Source organism: Anomaloglossus baeobatrachus, chromosome 7 (assembly GCF_048569485.1).
Source record: "Anomaloglossus baeobatrachus isolate aAnoBae1 chromosome 7, aAnoBae1.hap1, whole genome shotgun sequence".
NCBI classification, from domain to species: domain Eukaryota; kingdom Metazoa; phylum Chordata; class Amphibia; order Anura; family Aromobatidae; genus Anomaloglossus; species Anomaloglossus baeobatrachus.
Window position 1 is genome coordinate 195,356,049 of NC_134359.1, and position 16,612 is coordinate 195,372,660.

Genomic DNA, 16,612 nt, shown 5'->3' on the forward strand with positions numbered 1-16,612 from the left:
GGCTCGCACGCTGAGCCCACATCTTTCCCTGCACATGTCAGTAGATCTGATCAGCCGACATGTGACTTGAACAGGCGAGAGCGGGTTGAAAATCCGCTCTCGTGATTTAACCTCGTTCCCATTGGTGGCCCTGTGATGTGATTGCAGGGTGCTGAGGGGGTGTCATGATAGCCAAGGGTCAGCGGATGACCACCTGTGTCTGTCATGAAGATCCTCCTGTGAACGGTGGGTGCAAGCCCCAGATCACGGGAAATAAAATCGTTAAGGTTCATTGAAAAATAGCATCAAGTGGTTTGGTGTTTTCGTGTTTTTTTTTGTTTTTTTTTTTTAATTAAATTGAAAGAAAACTGTACATGTTTGGTATACTCGTACTGACATGGAGAACCATACTGCCAGGTCAGTTTAACCATATAGTGAACATAGTTGTTTTGTTTTTGTTTTTTTTTTACTATGGTTGAATTGCATTATTTTTTTTTTTCTTGCAATTTAACTGCCCTTGGAATTTTGTTCCCATTTCCCTGTATACACCAGATGGTAAAATGAATGGCTTCATTCAAAAGCACATCTCGTCTCGCAAAAAATATATTGATGGAAAAATCGAAATGTTATCAGTCTTTAAAAGAAAGGGAGAAAAAATGAGAGCACAAAAACGGAAAATTGCCTTGGCGTGAAGGGGTTAAATGTCTTCAAACTGTTCTAGCTGTGATCATTGTCGTACCAGCTTCCACTTAACACCTTCTGCTGTTGGCACAGTGGAAGGGCCTTGCCAGTGGTGTGGTGGATGTCGGGAGTGTATTAAATCTCGCACAGTACTGAGCAGTGTAGCTTTCACTCTATTGCTAAATATGTTAAAATATATGGATTCTTCTGTCTACTTTCTGTACTATAGTCTTGGTATCATTGAGCTCTGTTCAGATCATGCATTATGGACTTATAAAAGGAAAGAAAAAAGCGGTGCCAAATCTGTTGCATGATGAGCCCCCTCCACTCAATGGGTTATGTCGTATGTCAGGACAAATAGTGCTGCATACTGTACGACTGACTGCAGTGGAGGATGCGGACAGAATACGCTCCCATCTGTATCCGCCTCTATCGGCCATTTTTGGAAGTTTGTAGACTTTGTTGCCAGTGTCTTTTCTCATGTTTGTCTTTTCTTTTGTAGGTGTTGGAGAAAAGTATTCAACCTGGGAGCCAACGAAGAGGGAGCTAGAGCTGTTACGACATAACCCTAAGAGAAGGAAAATAACCACAAACTGCACCATTGGTAGGCAAAGTAGTGACGTTCTGATTTTACTTTTTGGGGGAAGTGGGGGTGGGTTGTTGCATTGAACCTTCCAGGGATCCAGGGATATAATTCTTCATAGTGACATAGGAGTGCACTATAAATTAGCAAAAGTGCTAAAATCAGAATTTCAGGGCCACAGTCTTACTTTAACAACCAACATAGCATAAAAAGAATAAATCAGTTAAATGTGAAAATTAGACTGGCACCTAAACACATGGATATTATTTTATTACATACTGTATTATTACTGTATTATTTTGTATTACTACTATTGAGAAAAGAATCTGGAAGGTTCCGAAACGCGTCAAATATGGCGATTTTTTTTTTTGTTGTTTTTTTTTTTATCAGTAACATATTTGATACCGCTGTTCACATTTTCATCTATACGGGTGTTCCAGTCTGCATCAGTATGTGGAGCCATCTAATTGACCGTGCTGGGTTTTCACCTTCTATCCTGTGAACTATCTTCAGACACAAGGCCTGCAGATTGGAGCTTTACCAGGCAAGCTACACGCTGCAAGCAAGTGCGGATGCTGGGCTATTATTATTGTGGTTTGGTGGTCCTACTGTTGCGGAGAACAACCATTTTCGCTAAGCTTATCACATGCTCTCATGGTCCAGAGACGAGACAAAGCTGATATTTTTCTCCATTATATACAGCAATTTGATGGCACAACCTTGAGTAATATGAAAAACACACACTTTTTTTTTTTTTTTTTATATTTATTATATTTTATTTATTTTTTTTTTTTATTAGTGAAATTTGGTTTTGAATTTTCCCACCAAATATACCTGTTGTAATTAACAAAGCTGCATCAAATTGTTTGGACAACTAATGTGGAAGATAACACAAACTTTCTGCTAGCAATCCTGCTTTTAATATGAATTGTTCAGCAAGGAAAAAAAGAAAATGCACTAGATGGTGGTACCACACTGCAAACAGGAGGGGGTGTACTTACAGATGTCCTGTGGAGTCTGTCTTGTTGGGACGGGCGGTGCTCACTCCGTGTGTAGTCCCAGGATTAGATGCAGATTCCAAAAAAGGTACAAGTCACGGGGCACTCAGCCTTCAGTCCAAGATTTATTGTTCAAAATGAAATAACATGAACAAATATCAGCAAGGGAGGGGGAGCGGTGGGGGAGACCTCAACGGACTGCCGTTTCACGCCGACTAGGTGCTTCCACGGGTCCACTTGAAGTGGACCCGGTGAAGCGCCTAGTCGGCGTGAAACTGCGTCAGTTGAGCTCTCCCACCTCCCTTGCTGATATTTGTTCATGTTATTTCATTTTGAACAATAAATCTTGGACTGAAGGCTGAGTGCCCCGTGACTTCTACCTTTTTTGGAATGCTTTTAATATGAATTTGCCAGTTATGGGTTTCACTTACTGCAGTCGTCATCGTCGTTGTTGTGGTTTTTTTTCATATAAATGTACAGCACAAAACTTTGATACATATTGAAGTCTTTATGCAAAAAATTTTTTACTTTGCATCCAGTTCAGATTGAAAAGAGATATTGTAGCAATCGCACCCTTTGTTACAACTGAATTACTAGTGGCTATTAGGAGCTGCTGTACCATCAGATTTACATTTGACTGGTGTATTTAAATAGCTTTCTTTGTCGCTCCATTGGGAGACCCAGACAATTGGGTGTATAGCTTCTGCCTCCGGAGGCCACACAAAGTATTACACTTTAAAAAGTGTAACCCCTCCCCTCTGCTTATACACCCTCCCGTGCATCACGGGCTCCTCAGTTTTGTACTTTGTGTTGAAGGAGGCACACATTCACTCAAGCTCCACATTTTAGTCAGCAGCAGCTGCTGATTATATCGGATGGAAGAAAAGAGGGCCCCAGGGCTCCCGGCATGCTCCCTTCTCACCCCACTAAGTCGGCGGTGCTGTTAAGGTTGAGGTACCCATTGCGGGTACAGAGGCTGGAGCCACATGCCGTTTTCCTTCCCCATCCCTTAGAGGCTCTTGGAGAAGTGGGATCCTAACCGGTCATCCAGGCACTGGGACCGGGCTCCCTCCGCAGCCCCTGTGGGAATCTGCCGGACAGGAGACTTAATATCATCAGGGACAGGCCCTGCATCCAAAAGGTACTCTGTGTCCCCTTGGGGACGGTGTATGGAGCGCTCGTGTCACTGACACTGCAGCGGCTGCTGTATTTTTAGGACGGCCGGGACTACCGCGCCGACCGTGCCTGTTTGTCGGCCGCGGTATTAAATTTAGTCCCCGGCTTCTGCGGCCTAGTACCATATCTCCCGCCCCCGGGCCTGCCAGTCAGGGGTAAGGGCGGGACGGTCGACCTGACGTCGACAGTGAGGGCTGGAGCATACTTTGGTGTCCTCCTCCCTCCTCACTGATCACTGTTGGGCACCAGATTCCCGCACTTTATTAGTCGCCGCCCACGGCCCCCTCCTCCCCTGAGAGCTCCGGCAGCCATTTTTACAATCATTCTGCCGGTGGAGGATTTCAGGAAGAGCTCTGCAGCTCTGGGAGGCCCAAGGCAGGGAATCTGGTGGACACACAACCGCTTTGGGCGGTCGGTAAGCCACACCGGTCACCGGTGCTGGTCCCCCCAGGGTGCCGAAGTGTATATATTTATATATATATATATATATATATCTGTATACATTTTCTCTGTTCGGCCGCATTGTTTTTGCTTTCGGCTATATACCCTCAGTGATCACTCTCAGAGGAGACAACAGCATGTCGTCCGCAAAGAGCAAGGGTGCCAAGACACAGGGTTATTTTGCAACCTCTACCCCCTGTGCGGCTATGTTACCTGCAGGTTCCACCTACCCGCACTGTGAGCAATGCTGGGCACCTGTTGCACTCGCTCAGCCGGAGCCTCGGGCACTGGTGGGGCCCTCGGCTCAGGTAGAACCCCCGGCCTCCACTGGCCAGGTGGTAGGGACAGAGTTTGCAGCTTTGGCTGAGAAACTCTGAGTCGCTGTCACAATCCATGGCTCAGATGGTCAGGGACAGATGGTCTGCTAAGATACTAGAAGCTTTGCAGTCCAGATCGGTCCTTACACAGGCCTCGGGCACTGTGAGTTCATCGCCCCCAGGCCCCTCTCGGTCTGCGCAGCAGCGTGCTCCTGGGGTGACACCTGAGTCTCACGGGGAGGACTCCGACACGGACCGCAGTCCCAGACCGGCTAAGCGGGCTCGCTGGGAACCTTCCCCGACTTCATCACGCTGTTCGGGGTCTCAGCTTGAGGACTCTCTGGAGGATGAAGCGGAGGTCGCAGCTCAGGGCTCTGACCCTGACGTAGCTCTCAATCTTGATACACCGGAAGGGGACGCCATAGTAAATGATCTTATAGCGTCCATCAACCAGGTGCTAGATCTTTCTCCCCCACCTCCACCTATAGAGGAGTCTGCTTCGCAGCAGGAGAAACACCAGTTTAGGTTTCCTAAACGTACACGGAGTGCGTTCTTCGATCACTCTAACTTCAGAGATGCTGTCCAGAAGCACAGAGCATTTCCGGACAAGCGCTTTTCTAAGCGTCTTAATGACACACGTTACCCCTTCCCCTCTGACGTAGTTAAGGGTTGGGCTCAATGTCCCAAGGTGGATCCTCCAGTCTCTAGACTGGCGGCTAGATCCGTAGTATCAGTGGCAGATGGTTCATCGCTCAAGGATGCCACTGACAGGCAGAACTCCTGATGAAATCCATCTATGAAGCCATAGGCGCGTCTCTTGCCCCGGCCTTTGCAGCAGTGTGGGCACTCCAGGCTATCTCAGCTTGTCTATCTGAGATTAATGCGGTCACACGTACCTCTGCTCCGCAAGTTGCGTCCTTGACTTCTCAGGCGTCGGTTTTTTCATCCTACGCCATGAATGCCGTCCTGGACTCTGCGAGCCGTACAGCGGTAGCGTCCGCCAATTCGGTGGCAGTCCGCAGGGCCATGTGGCTACGCGAATGGAAGGCAGACTCTGCTTCCAAGAAGTTCCTAACCGGTTTGCCATTTTCTGGCGACCGTTTGTTTGGCGAGCAATTGGATGAAATTATTAAGCAATCCAAGGGAAAGGATTCGTCCTTACCCCAGTCCAAGCCAAACAGACCACAGCAACGAAAGATTCAGTCGAGGTTTCGGTCCTTTCGGCCCTCAGCCAAGTCCCAATCCTCCACGTCAACAGGCCTCAGAAGGGCCAGAGGAACTTTTATGCATGGTGGTCTAAGTCACGTCCTCCAAAGACCGCTGGAGGCACCGTCTCCAAGGCGGCCTCCTCATGACTTTCGGCCTCCACAAACCGCATCCTCGGTCGGTGGCAGGCTCTCCCGCTTTTGCGACGCCTGGTGGCCACATGTCCAAGACCGATGGGTGAGAGACATTCTGTCTCACGGTTACAGGATAGAGCTCAGCTCTCGTCCTCCGACTCGTTTCTTCAGAACATCTCCGCCCCCCGAGCGAGCCGATGCACTTGTTCAGGCGGTGAACACTCTGAAGACAGAAGGAGTTGTGATCCCCGTTCCCCTTCAAGAACGTGGTCGCGGCTTTTACTCCAACTTGTTCGTGGTGCCAAAAAAGGACGGATCATTCCGTCCTGTTCTGGACCTCAAACTGCTCAACAGACACGTGAGAACCAGACGGTTTCGCATGGAATCTCTCCGCTCGGTCATCGCTTCGATGTCACAAGGAGACTTCCTAGCATCAATCGACATCAGGGATGCTTATCTCCATGTGCTGATTGCACCCGAGCATCAACGCTTCCTGCGTTTCGCCATCGGGGACGAACACCTTCAGTTTGTGGCACTGCCTTTCGGCCTGGCGACAGCCCCACGGGTCTTCACCAAGGTCATGGCATCCGTGGTGGCGGTACTACACTCTCAGGGCCACTCGGTGATCCCTTACTTAGACGATCTCCTAGTCAAGGCTCCCTCCCGGGCGGCATGCCAACACAGCCTGACAATTGCTCTGGAGACTCTCCAGAGGTGCGGGTGGATCATCAATTTCCCAAAGTCAAAATTGACACCGACCCAATCACTGACGTACCTCGGCATGGAGTTTCATACTCTCTCAGCAATAGTCAAGCTTCCGCTGGACAAACAGCGTTCGCTGCAGACGGGTGCACTCTCTTCTTCGGGCCCAGTCACACCCCTTGCGGCGCCTCATGCACTTCCTAGGGAAGATGGTGGCAGCTATGGAGGCAGTTCCCTTTGCGCAGTTTCATCTGCGTCCACTTCAATGGGACATTCTCCGCAAATGGGACAGGAGGTCGACGTCCCTAGACAGGAACGTCTCTCTTTCATTGGCAGCCAAAACCTCTCTTCAGTGGTGGCTTCTTCCCACTTCTTTGTCGATGGGAAAATCCTTCCTGCCCCCATCCTGGGCTGTGGTCACGACGGACGCGAGCCTGTCAGGGTGGGGAGCGGTTTTTCTCCATCACAGGGCTCAGGGAACCTGGACTCCGACAGAGTCCTCCCTTCAGATCAATGTTCTGGAGATAAGGGCAGTGTATCTAGCCCTAAAGGCGTTCCATCGGTGGCTGGAGGGCAGGCAGATCCGCATACAGTCGGACAACGCCACGGCGGTTGCGTACATCAACCACCAGGGCGGCACACGCAGTCGTCAAGCCTTCCAAGAAGTTCGGCGGATTCTGCTGTGGGCGGAGGCCACAGCATCCACCATCTCCGCAGTTCACATCCCGGGCGTAGAAAACTGGGAAGCAGACTCTCAGTCGCCAGGGCATGGACGCAGGGGAATGGTCTCTTCACCCGGACATGTTTCAAGAGATCTGTTGCCGCTGGGGAACGCCGGACGTCGACCTCATGGCGTCTCGGCACAACAACAAAGTCCCGGCATTCATGGCACGGTCTCAAGATCACAGAGCTCTGGCGGCGGACGCATTAGTTCAGGATTGGTCGCAGTTTCGACTGCCTTATGTATTTCCTCCTCTAGCAATGCTGCCCAGAGTGTTACGCAAAATCAGGTCCGACTGCCGCCGCGCCATCCTCGTCGCTCCAGACTGGCCGAGGAGGTCGTGGTACCCGGATCTGTGGCACCTCACGGTGGGTCAACCGTGGGCACTCCCAGACCGCCCAGACTTGCTGTCTCAAGGGCCATTTTTCCATCTGAATTCTGCGGCCCTCAACCTGACTGTGTAGCCATTGAGTCCTGGCTCTTAGCGTCTTCAGGGTTATCTCAAGATGTCATTGCCACTATGAGACAGGCCAGGAAACCAACGTCCGCCAAGATCTATTACAGAACTTGGAGGATCTTTTTATCCTGGTGCTCTGATCAGGGTTTTTCCCCCTGGCCGTTTACCTTGCCCACTTTTCTTTCCTTCCTTCAATCAGGAATGGACAAGGGTTTGTCGCTCGGTTCTCTCAAGGGACAAGTATCGGCGCTTTCCGTGTTTTTTCAAAAGCGTCTAGCCAGGCTTCCGCAGGTCCGCACGTTCCTGCAGGGAGTTTGCCACATAGTCCCACCTTACAAGAGGCCGCTGGAACCATGGGATCTTAACAGAGTGCTAAAGGCTCTTCAGAAACCACCTTTCGAGCCACTGCGGGATGTCTCTCTTTCGCAGAAGGTGGCATTTCTAGTGGCAGTTACATCGCTCCGTAGAGTGTCGGAGTTGGCAGCGCTGTCATGCAAAGCCCCCTTCCTGGTTTTTCACCAGGATAAGGTGGTTCTGCGTTCGGTCCCGGAATTTCTCCCTAAAGTGGTATCCCCTTTTCATCTCAATCAGGATATCTCCTTACCTTCATTTTGCCCTCATCCAGTTCACCAATGTGAAAAGGATTTGCACTTGCTAGATCTGGTGAGAGCACTCCGGCTCTACGTGTCTCGCACGGCGCCACTGCGCCGTTCAGATGCGCTCTTTGTCCTTGTCGCTGGCCAGCGTAAGGGTTCGCAGGCTTCCAGGTCAACCTTGGCTCGGTGGATCAAGGAACAGATTCTTGAAGCCTACCGTTCTTCTGGGCTTCCGATTCCTTCAGGGCTAAAAGCCCATTCTACCAGAGCCGTGGGTGCATCCTGGGCATTGCGGCACCAGGCTACGGCTCAGCAGGTGTGTCAGGCGGCCACCTGGTCGAGTCTGCACACTTTCACGAAACACTATCAGGTGCATACCTATGCTTCGGCAGATGCCAGTCTAGGTAGTCGAGTCCTTCAGGCGGCGTTTGCCCACCTGTAAGAAGGGGCCGTTTTCGGCTCTTTTTATCGAGGTATTCTTTTACCCACCCAGGGACTGCTTTTGGACGTCCCAATTGTCTGGGTCTCCCAATGGAGCGACAAAGAAGGGAATTTTGTTTACTTACCGTAAATTCCTTTTCTTCTAGCTCCTATTGGGAGACCCAGCACCCGCCCCTCTTCCCTTAGGGCTGTTGTTCTTTTGTGTACACATGTTGTTCATGTTGAATTGTTCTTTTGGTTCATGGTTCAGTTCTCCGAACATCCTTCGGATTAAATTTGCCTTAGACCAATTTATAAGTTTCCTCCTTCCTGCTTTTGCACCAAAACTGAGGAGCCCGTGATGCACGGGAGGGTGTATAGGCAGAGGGGAGGGGTTACACTTTTTAAAGTATAATACTTTGTGTGGCCTCCGGAGGCAGAAGCTATACACCCAATTGTCTGGGTCTCCCAATAGGAGCTAGAAGAAAAGGAATTTTCGGTAAGTAAACAAAATTCCCTTCTTTGTTGATTTTTATATTTTTACATTTATTACTGACGTTTAAAAAGAAGAAAAAAAATGTTTTTGTCAGTAATAAATATAAAACTATAAAAATCAACATCAGCTATTTAAATACACCACTATATAATATGTATATATTTTATAATATTAAATCAGTGAGGGTCACATGGTAATACTATTGTATATTATTTTGTATGTAATAACATTGTATCCAGGTTTTCAGGTGCCAGTCTAAGTTTTACTTTAAGATAATTCATCATGCACTTTACTCCAGTTTTATGGTATTGAAAAGTCACAAATTTTTGCCTAATGTGTAGTTGTGTAAAATGTTTGCAATTTTCTTTGACATTTATCTGTAGATTTTTGGAGAGAGCACTCGTATAAAACGACACTTGTTAACATAGAGAAATTTCAATCGCTTCATTGGGGGACACTGGAAACCATGGGTGTATGCTGCTGGCACTAGGAGGCTGACACTATGCAAATAAAAAAGTTGGCTCCTCCTCAGTAGTATACGCCCACCGACCGGAGCTGAGAAGATCAGTTTTTTCTTAGTGTCCGAGGAGGTTTGACACACAGGGGCTGCTCTCAGCCCCTCAGGTTTGTATTGTTGTGTTTATTAATGTTTTCCCTTTTGTTTTTCAGACACAGCTCATCGGGCGACAGGGTGTAATCGCTCACCCTGCTTTCCCACATAGAGACCGGTCGCACAGAGTGGTGTCCGTCTGCCACTACTGTTGTCCTCCGTGTCTGTCTGGCAGTGAACCCGGCCCCTCCAACACAGGAGAGTGTTCGAGGTGCATCCGCAGTGAGGAAAAGTGCGACGTCGTTGATAAAGGCGGAGGGTCCTGCCCCCCTCCCCAAACTCTCTCGCTCCCGAGCCTGATTGTGGGGTACACGGACGAAGACCGTACCTGGGATGGAGAGGTACCCCTCCGGTCTCCCTTCGACTATGCCCAGGACGACCGTCGAGATATCTTCGCTCGCCTTCCGGGATGGATCCAGGATCACCTCAGGACAAGCCGGGACCTTCACGATAAGTACTCTGCTCTTCCCCCCTCCTTCTTCCCCGTCCCGGGTCAGGGGTGGAGGGATCCTGTTTATATAAACCTCACAGCCCCTTCCCACTTGGGTCAGGGGGTCCTGATATCTCCCTTAGAGCCATCTACCTCAGGCCCCTCCCTAGCTTTCCCCCCCTGTAGTGTGGCCTCCCTGTGCTCCCCCGATCGTCCCCCTGCGCTCATCCGCGGCCGTGGCGTTCACTAATAGGCGTCCCCTCCGGCAGCCTACTTTAAAAATTTAGCCCTCGGCTCCATTGCGGCCTCCTTCCTCAGTTGCGCCACGCAGTCTTCAGCGTCCCGGCCTCTCATCGCTAAGCGTCTGCACGCCTTCCAAACCACGCCCCCCAGCCAGGAATTCTTCTGCGCGCGCGGGCTTTTCAAACGCTGGCCCGCCTCGTGTGTTGCGCGAGCTCCCAAACCGGCACTGCTGCTTCCTCTTGCAGGTGCCGCCCCCCTCTTTCCTGGCGCCCGACGTTACTTGTCGGCACCGAGACCTCCGGGGGACGTCATTTCTGCCCGCCCTTCCAGCTCCACAGACCAAGCCTCCCTGCTTGGTAAGTAGCGCCGCAGCTTCAGCGCTCCAGCCAGTGCGATTCAGGGCCCAGCACGCCCTCGCAGCCAGACAGCTTCTCTGCGCTGCCTGCAGCCCAGCTCCCCCTCAGTCACCGCTCCGGGCTGCCCGGGCACCACTGGCCTCTCCTGGGCCTCCCTTACCTGCTCCCAGTCTCAACAAGACGGATGTAAAAAAAAAACAAAAAAAAAAAACCTTAAGCATGCCTCTAAACCAGTTTTCCTCCTATTTGTTGGTAGCACTCTTTGCTACCATAGGCTTCTACTCCTGATCCCTGAGTTCCCGTTCACTTACAGAGAGCTGTCTCCCCTGTTACCCATATTATATGTCTATAGAACTACTTCAGCCCGGGAGTATTAGCTACCTCATACTACTGCATGCCCAGATTCCCCCCACTTCTACAAGTGCAGGAAAGCACTCTTCTACACGCACGCTCGGCTAGGGACCACCAGTCCTCTGTCAGGTTACCCTTCTCCAATGTGCTGTCCCAGACCTACCCATTTCTAGGAGTACTCCAGTGGTCTGTGGTCCTGTCCACTTCCACTGTCGGTGTGTCTCATGCTCCTGCGTACTCTCCTGTACCTACTATCTAGTGTGTCCGTGTTCCTCATTTCCCTATCTACCGTAGGGTCGCTATCTAGTGTGTTAATGTTCCTCATGTCCCTACCTATCGTAGGGTCACTAGCGTGTCAGTGTTCCTTATGTACCTATCTACCACAGGGTCAGTGTTCTTTTGACCTGTCCACTTTTTATGTCAACCTGTCCACTATCCAGTGTGCCAGTGTCTCAAAGTACCCGTCCTCTACCCAGTGTACCAGTGTTTTTTTTTTTTTTTTTCTACGCACTGGTCTACTACACCAGTGCGCCAGTGTCTTCAGGTACCTGCCCTCTATCCAGTGTGTGTGTCTTCATGTACCTGTCCACTACCCAGTGTGCCAGTGTTTCTCTTTGCCCTGGTGTACACCTGTGTGCCCGTGATCTCCACCTGTGTCAGTGTCCCTGTCCTGTCTTTTCTCTATGCACTAGCCTTCACCAGTGTGCAAGTGCCTCTATGTACCTGTTCACTATCCGGTGTGCCAGTGTTTTTCTACTCACAGGTCTACACCGGCATGCCAGAGTTTCTTTACGCAGTGGCCTACACCAGTGTGCCAGTGTTTCTTTATGTACTAGTTTTCATCGGTGTGCTAGTGTTTCCTCGTACTTGTCCACTATCCAGTGGGCCAGCGTTTCTCTACGCACTGACCTACTCCTGTGTGCCAGCATTCCCTGTACCTGTCCACTATCCAGTGTGCCAGTGTCTGCGTCTACGTGTATTTTACTCTGGTGTACCAGTGTGTTCACAAGCCCTTACACTACTCAGTGTAACAGTGTATCTATATGCACCTGTCTACACCACTGTAAGAGTGTTGTGTGAACCTACCCACTGTTTAGGGTGTCAGGTTTCTACTTGCACCTGTCCGTTTCAGTGTGCTAACAATTTCTTCGGCGCTCCATTGGGAGACCCAGACGATTGGGTGTATAGCTACTGCCTCCGGAGGCCACACAAAGCATTACACTAAAAAGTGTAAGGCCCCTCCCCTTCTGGCTATACACCCCCCGTGGGATCACGGGCTGATCAGTTTTCAAGCTTTGTGCGAAGGAGGTCAGACATCCACGCATAGCTCCACTGTTTTTAGTCAGCAGCAGCTGCTGACTATGTCGGTTGGAAGAAAAGTGGGTCCATATGGGGCCCCCAGCATGCTCCCTTCTCACCCCACTTTTGTCGGGTGTTTGTTAAGGTTGAGGTACCCATTGCGGGTACGGAGGCTGGAGCCCACATGCTGTTTTCCTTCCCCATCCCCCCTCAGGGCTCTGGGCGAAGTGGGATCTTACAGGTCTCCAGGCACTGAGACCGGGCTCCATCCACAGACCCAGAGAACCTGCTGGATATGGAGCTGAGTATCGTCAGGGACAGGCCCTGCTACATTAAGGTACTCTGTGTCCCCGGGCAAGCGCGCACACACACACCAGCATTGCTGGGAGTGTTAGTGCGCCGGGGGCAACAGCGTGGAGCGCTCGTGCTATTATTCACTGCAGCTTAGCTGAGTGACTTTATGTGTTAGAAACTGCCGCGCCGGCCGCTGCTGGGTGTTTTTTACATTGTGGCGCGGCTGGGACTTGTGGTGCGCCAGGGACTTCCGCGCTGGCCGTGCACATGGACGGCCGCGCTTATTACTCGAGTCCCCGGCTTTGCGGCCTAGTTTTCGTTTCGTTCCCGCCTCCAGCCCTGCCAGTCAGGGGAGAGGCGGGACGCTGTACAGACAGTCAGCGCCGAGGGCTGGAGTCTGCTTTGCATTCTCCAGCCCCCTTCACTGGACACAGTGGGACGCCAGTTTCCCGCTCTTGTCTGGGGCACGCCCACGGCCCGCCCCTCTTCACAGGACGCCGGCAGCCATTCCTGCACGCAGTCCGAGCTGGGGAACGGAGACATGCTCTGGGCAACCAGTCACAGGGCTCTGGCGACCACACATCCGCGTTATAGGCGGGCGGTAAGCAGCACCTGAAGTGCTGACCCCACTAAATACCGAAGTGTCCATTTGTATTCTATGCTTGTATGCTATACACTGCACTGTAGGTCGCTATTTTTGGCTATATGCCCTCCTAGATGGCGAGATAACAGCAGCAAAAAAGCAAGGGTGCTAAGGCACAGGCTTTCTATGCTGCTTGTATTGCATGTGCTGAAGTGTTAATTTGTACTTATGCTTGTATGCTATACATTGCACTGTACGGTCGCTACTCTTGGCTATATTCTACCTAGATGGCTGGACAACAGCAGCAAAAAAGCAAGGGTGCCAAGGCACAGGCTTTCTATGCTGCTTGTATTGCATGTGCTGAAGTGGTCATTTGTACTTATGCTTGTATGCTATACATTGCATAGATGACTGGAATACAGCAGCAAAAAAGCAACACAGGCTTTCTATGCTGCTTTTACTGCATGTGATACTGTTCCACCGGCAGGTTCCACTGACCCCCATTGTGTGCAATGCTCCCCTGTAGCACTTGGGTCAGCCGGGGTCTCTACTAGAGGTGGCCAAAGGAACCACCTGTGAACCCTGTCCAGGGACAGGGACGGAGTTGCAGTTTCGGCTGATAGATTGTCATGGGATAGAGACTTTGCAGTCCAGACAGGCCATGGGCAATCTTGATTAATGCTCCCTGGCCACCCTCATTTGGAACATAATCAGTGCTCCGGGGGGGTCCCAGGCATTCCAGGGTGAAGGCTCTGACACGGACGACAGTCCCAGATAGCCTAAGCTAGCTCGCTGGGTGCGGCACTCGGCTTCATCACTGGTCAGGGTCCCAGCAGGAGGACTCTGTATGATGAGGCAGACGTGGCTGATCAGGGCTTTGGTCCTGACACCGCTCTCAATCCGGATACACCGGATGGTAACGCCATAGTGAATGATCTTATAGCGTCCATCAATGGAATGTTGGATATTTCTCCCTCAGCTCCACCAGTGGAGGAGTCAGCTTCACAGCAGGAGAAATCCCTTTTCAGTATCTCATGCGTATATTGAGTACTTTTCTGGCCACGCTGACTTCAGAGAAGCAGTTCAGAAACACCACGCTTACCAGATAAGCGTTTTCTCCAAACGTATTAAGGATACACGTTATCCCTTCCCCCTGACGTGGTAAAGCGCTGGACCCAGGGTCCAAAGGTGGATCCCCCAATCTCCAGGCTTGCGGCTAGATCCATAGTTGCAGTGGAGATGGGACTTCACTTAAAGATGCCATTGACAGACAGATGGACCTCTGGTTGAAATCTGTCTGTGAAGCTATCAGCGTGTCGGTTGCTCCAGCATTCGCAGCCGTATGGGCACTCTAAGCTATTTCAGCTGGTCTTGCGCAGCTGGTCTTGAGCACATGTACATCTGTGCCGCAGGTGGTGTCCTTAACCTCGCAATGTCTGCATTGCGACTTACCCTAGTAATGCTGTCCTGGAGGGACAGTCGAGGTTTCGGTCCTTCCCAGGCTCGGGCAGGTCCCAATGGTCCTCGTCCAAAAGGGCTCAAAAGGCTCAGAGGGGCTCAGATTCCGACCGGGCTCAATCACGCCCAAGGAAGGCAGCCGGAGGAACCGCTACCAAGGCGGTCTCCTCATGACTTTCAGCTCTCTCTCTCCGCATCCGCGGTTGGTGGCAGACTCTCCCGCTTGGCGACATTTAGCTGCCGCAGGTCACAGACCGGTGGGTGAGAGACATTGTGTCTCACGTGTACAGGATAGAGCTCTGTTCTCGTCCTCCGGCTCGATTCTTCAGAACTTCCCCCCCCCCCCCCACCGAGCCGATGCTCTTCTGCAGGCAGAAGGAGTGGTAATCCCTGTTCCTCTTCAGGAACAAGACACGGTTTTTTCCTCCAATCTGATTGGGGTGCCAAAAAAGGGTGGCTCTTTCCGTTCCGTTCTGGACCTAAAACTGCTCACCAAGCACGTGAAGGCCAGGCGGTTCCGGATGTAACCCTCCGCTCCGTCATTGCCTCAATGTCTCAAGGAGATTTCCTAGCATCAATAGACATCAGGATGCTTATCTCCACGTGCCGATTGCTCCAGAGCACCAGCGTTTGCTACGTTTCGTTATTGAAAACGAGCATCTTCAGTTCGTAGCCCTGCCCTTCGGTCTGGCGACAGCCCTACGGGTTTTCACCAAGTTCAGGGCAGCAGTGGGAGCAGTCCTGCACTCTCAGGGTCACTCTGTGATCCTTACTGGGACGATCCACTTGTCAAGGCACCCTCTCAAGAGGCATGCCAACACAGCCTGAACGTGGCGCTGGAGACTCTCCAGAGTTTCGGGTGGATCATCAACTTTTCAAGGTTAAATCGGGCACCGACCCAATCGCTGACATATCTGGGCATGGAGTTTCACACTCCCTCAGCGATAGTGAAGCTTCCGCTGGACAAGCAGCGTTCACTACAGACGGGGGTGCAGTCTCTCCTTCAAGGCCAGTCACACCCCTTAAGACGCCTCATGCAGAGGCAGTCACTTTCGCGCAGTTTCATCTGCGTCCACTTCAATGGGACATGCTTTGCCAATGGGTTAGGGAGTCGACGTCCCTAGACAGGAACGTCTCCCTTCTCAGACGGTCAAGGACTCTCTTCAGAGGAGTCCATCCTTCAGATCAATGTTCTGGAAATCTGGGCAGTGTATCTTGCCCTGCAAGCCTTCCAGCAGTGGCTGGAAGGAAAACAGATCCGAATTCAGTCGGACAATTCCACAGCGGTGGCATACATCACCCACCAAGGCGGAACACGCATCGCCAAGCCTACCAGGCAATCCGGCGGATTCTGATGTGGGTGGGAGACAGAGCATCCACCATATCCGCAGTTCACATCCCGGGCGTAAAAAATTGAGAAGCAGACTTCCTCAGTCGCCAGGGCATGGACGCAGGGGAATGGCCTCTGCACCCAGAATGGTGTCAGGAAATCTGTAGCCGCTGGGGGATGCCGGACGTCGACCTAATGGCGTCTCGGCACAACAACAAGGTCCCGATTTTCATGGCGCGGTCTCACGAGCAAAGAGCTCTGGCGGCAGGCGCCCTAGTTCAGGATTGGTCGCAGTTCCAGCTACCCTATGTGTTTCCACCTCTGGCACTGTTGCCCAGAGTGCTACGCAAGCTCAGCTCCGATTGCCGCCGCGCCATCCTCGTCGTCCCAGACTGGCCGAGGAGGTCGTGGTTCCCGGATCTGTGGCATCTCACGGTCGGCCAACCGTGGGCACTCTCAGACCGGCCAGACTTACTGTCCCAAGGGCCGTTTTTTCCACTGAATTCTACGGCCCTGAACCTGACTGTGTGGCCATCGAGTCCGAGATCCTAGCGTCTTCAGGATTATCTCAAGACGTCATTGCCACCATGAGACGGGCTAGGAAGCCGACGTCTGCCAAGATCTACCACAAGACGTGGAAGTTATTCTTATCTTGGTGCTCTGCTTAGGGAGTGTCTCCCTGGCCATTTGCATTGTCTCCTTTTTCCTCCCTTCCTGCATCTGGATTGGGAAAAGGTTTGTCGCTCGGCTC

General features: G+C 51.4%; 1 protein-coding gene across 8 annotated transcripts in view; it reads left to right on the forward strand.

Moving 5' to 3' along the window:
* Positions 1-16,612, forward strand: part of LOC142245262 (ubiquitin carboxyl-terminal hydrolase 22-A) — a 179,659-nt gene that overhangs the window by 57,472 nt on the left and 105,575 nt on the right. For all 8 annotated transcript variants that reach the window (XM_075317845.1, XM_075317843.1, XM_075317842.1 and 5 more), the window contains one exon: positions 1,163-1,264. In XM_075317845.1, the coding sequence (XP_075173960.1) occupies positions 1,163-1,264 (102 nt within the window). The remainder of the gene's footprint in view (positions 1-1,162; positions 1,265-16,612) is intronic.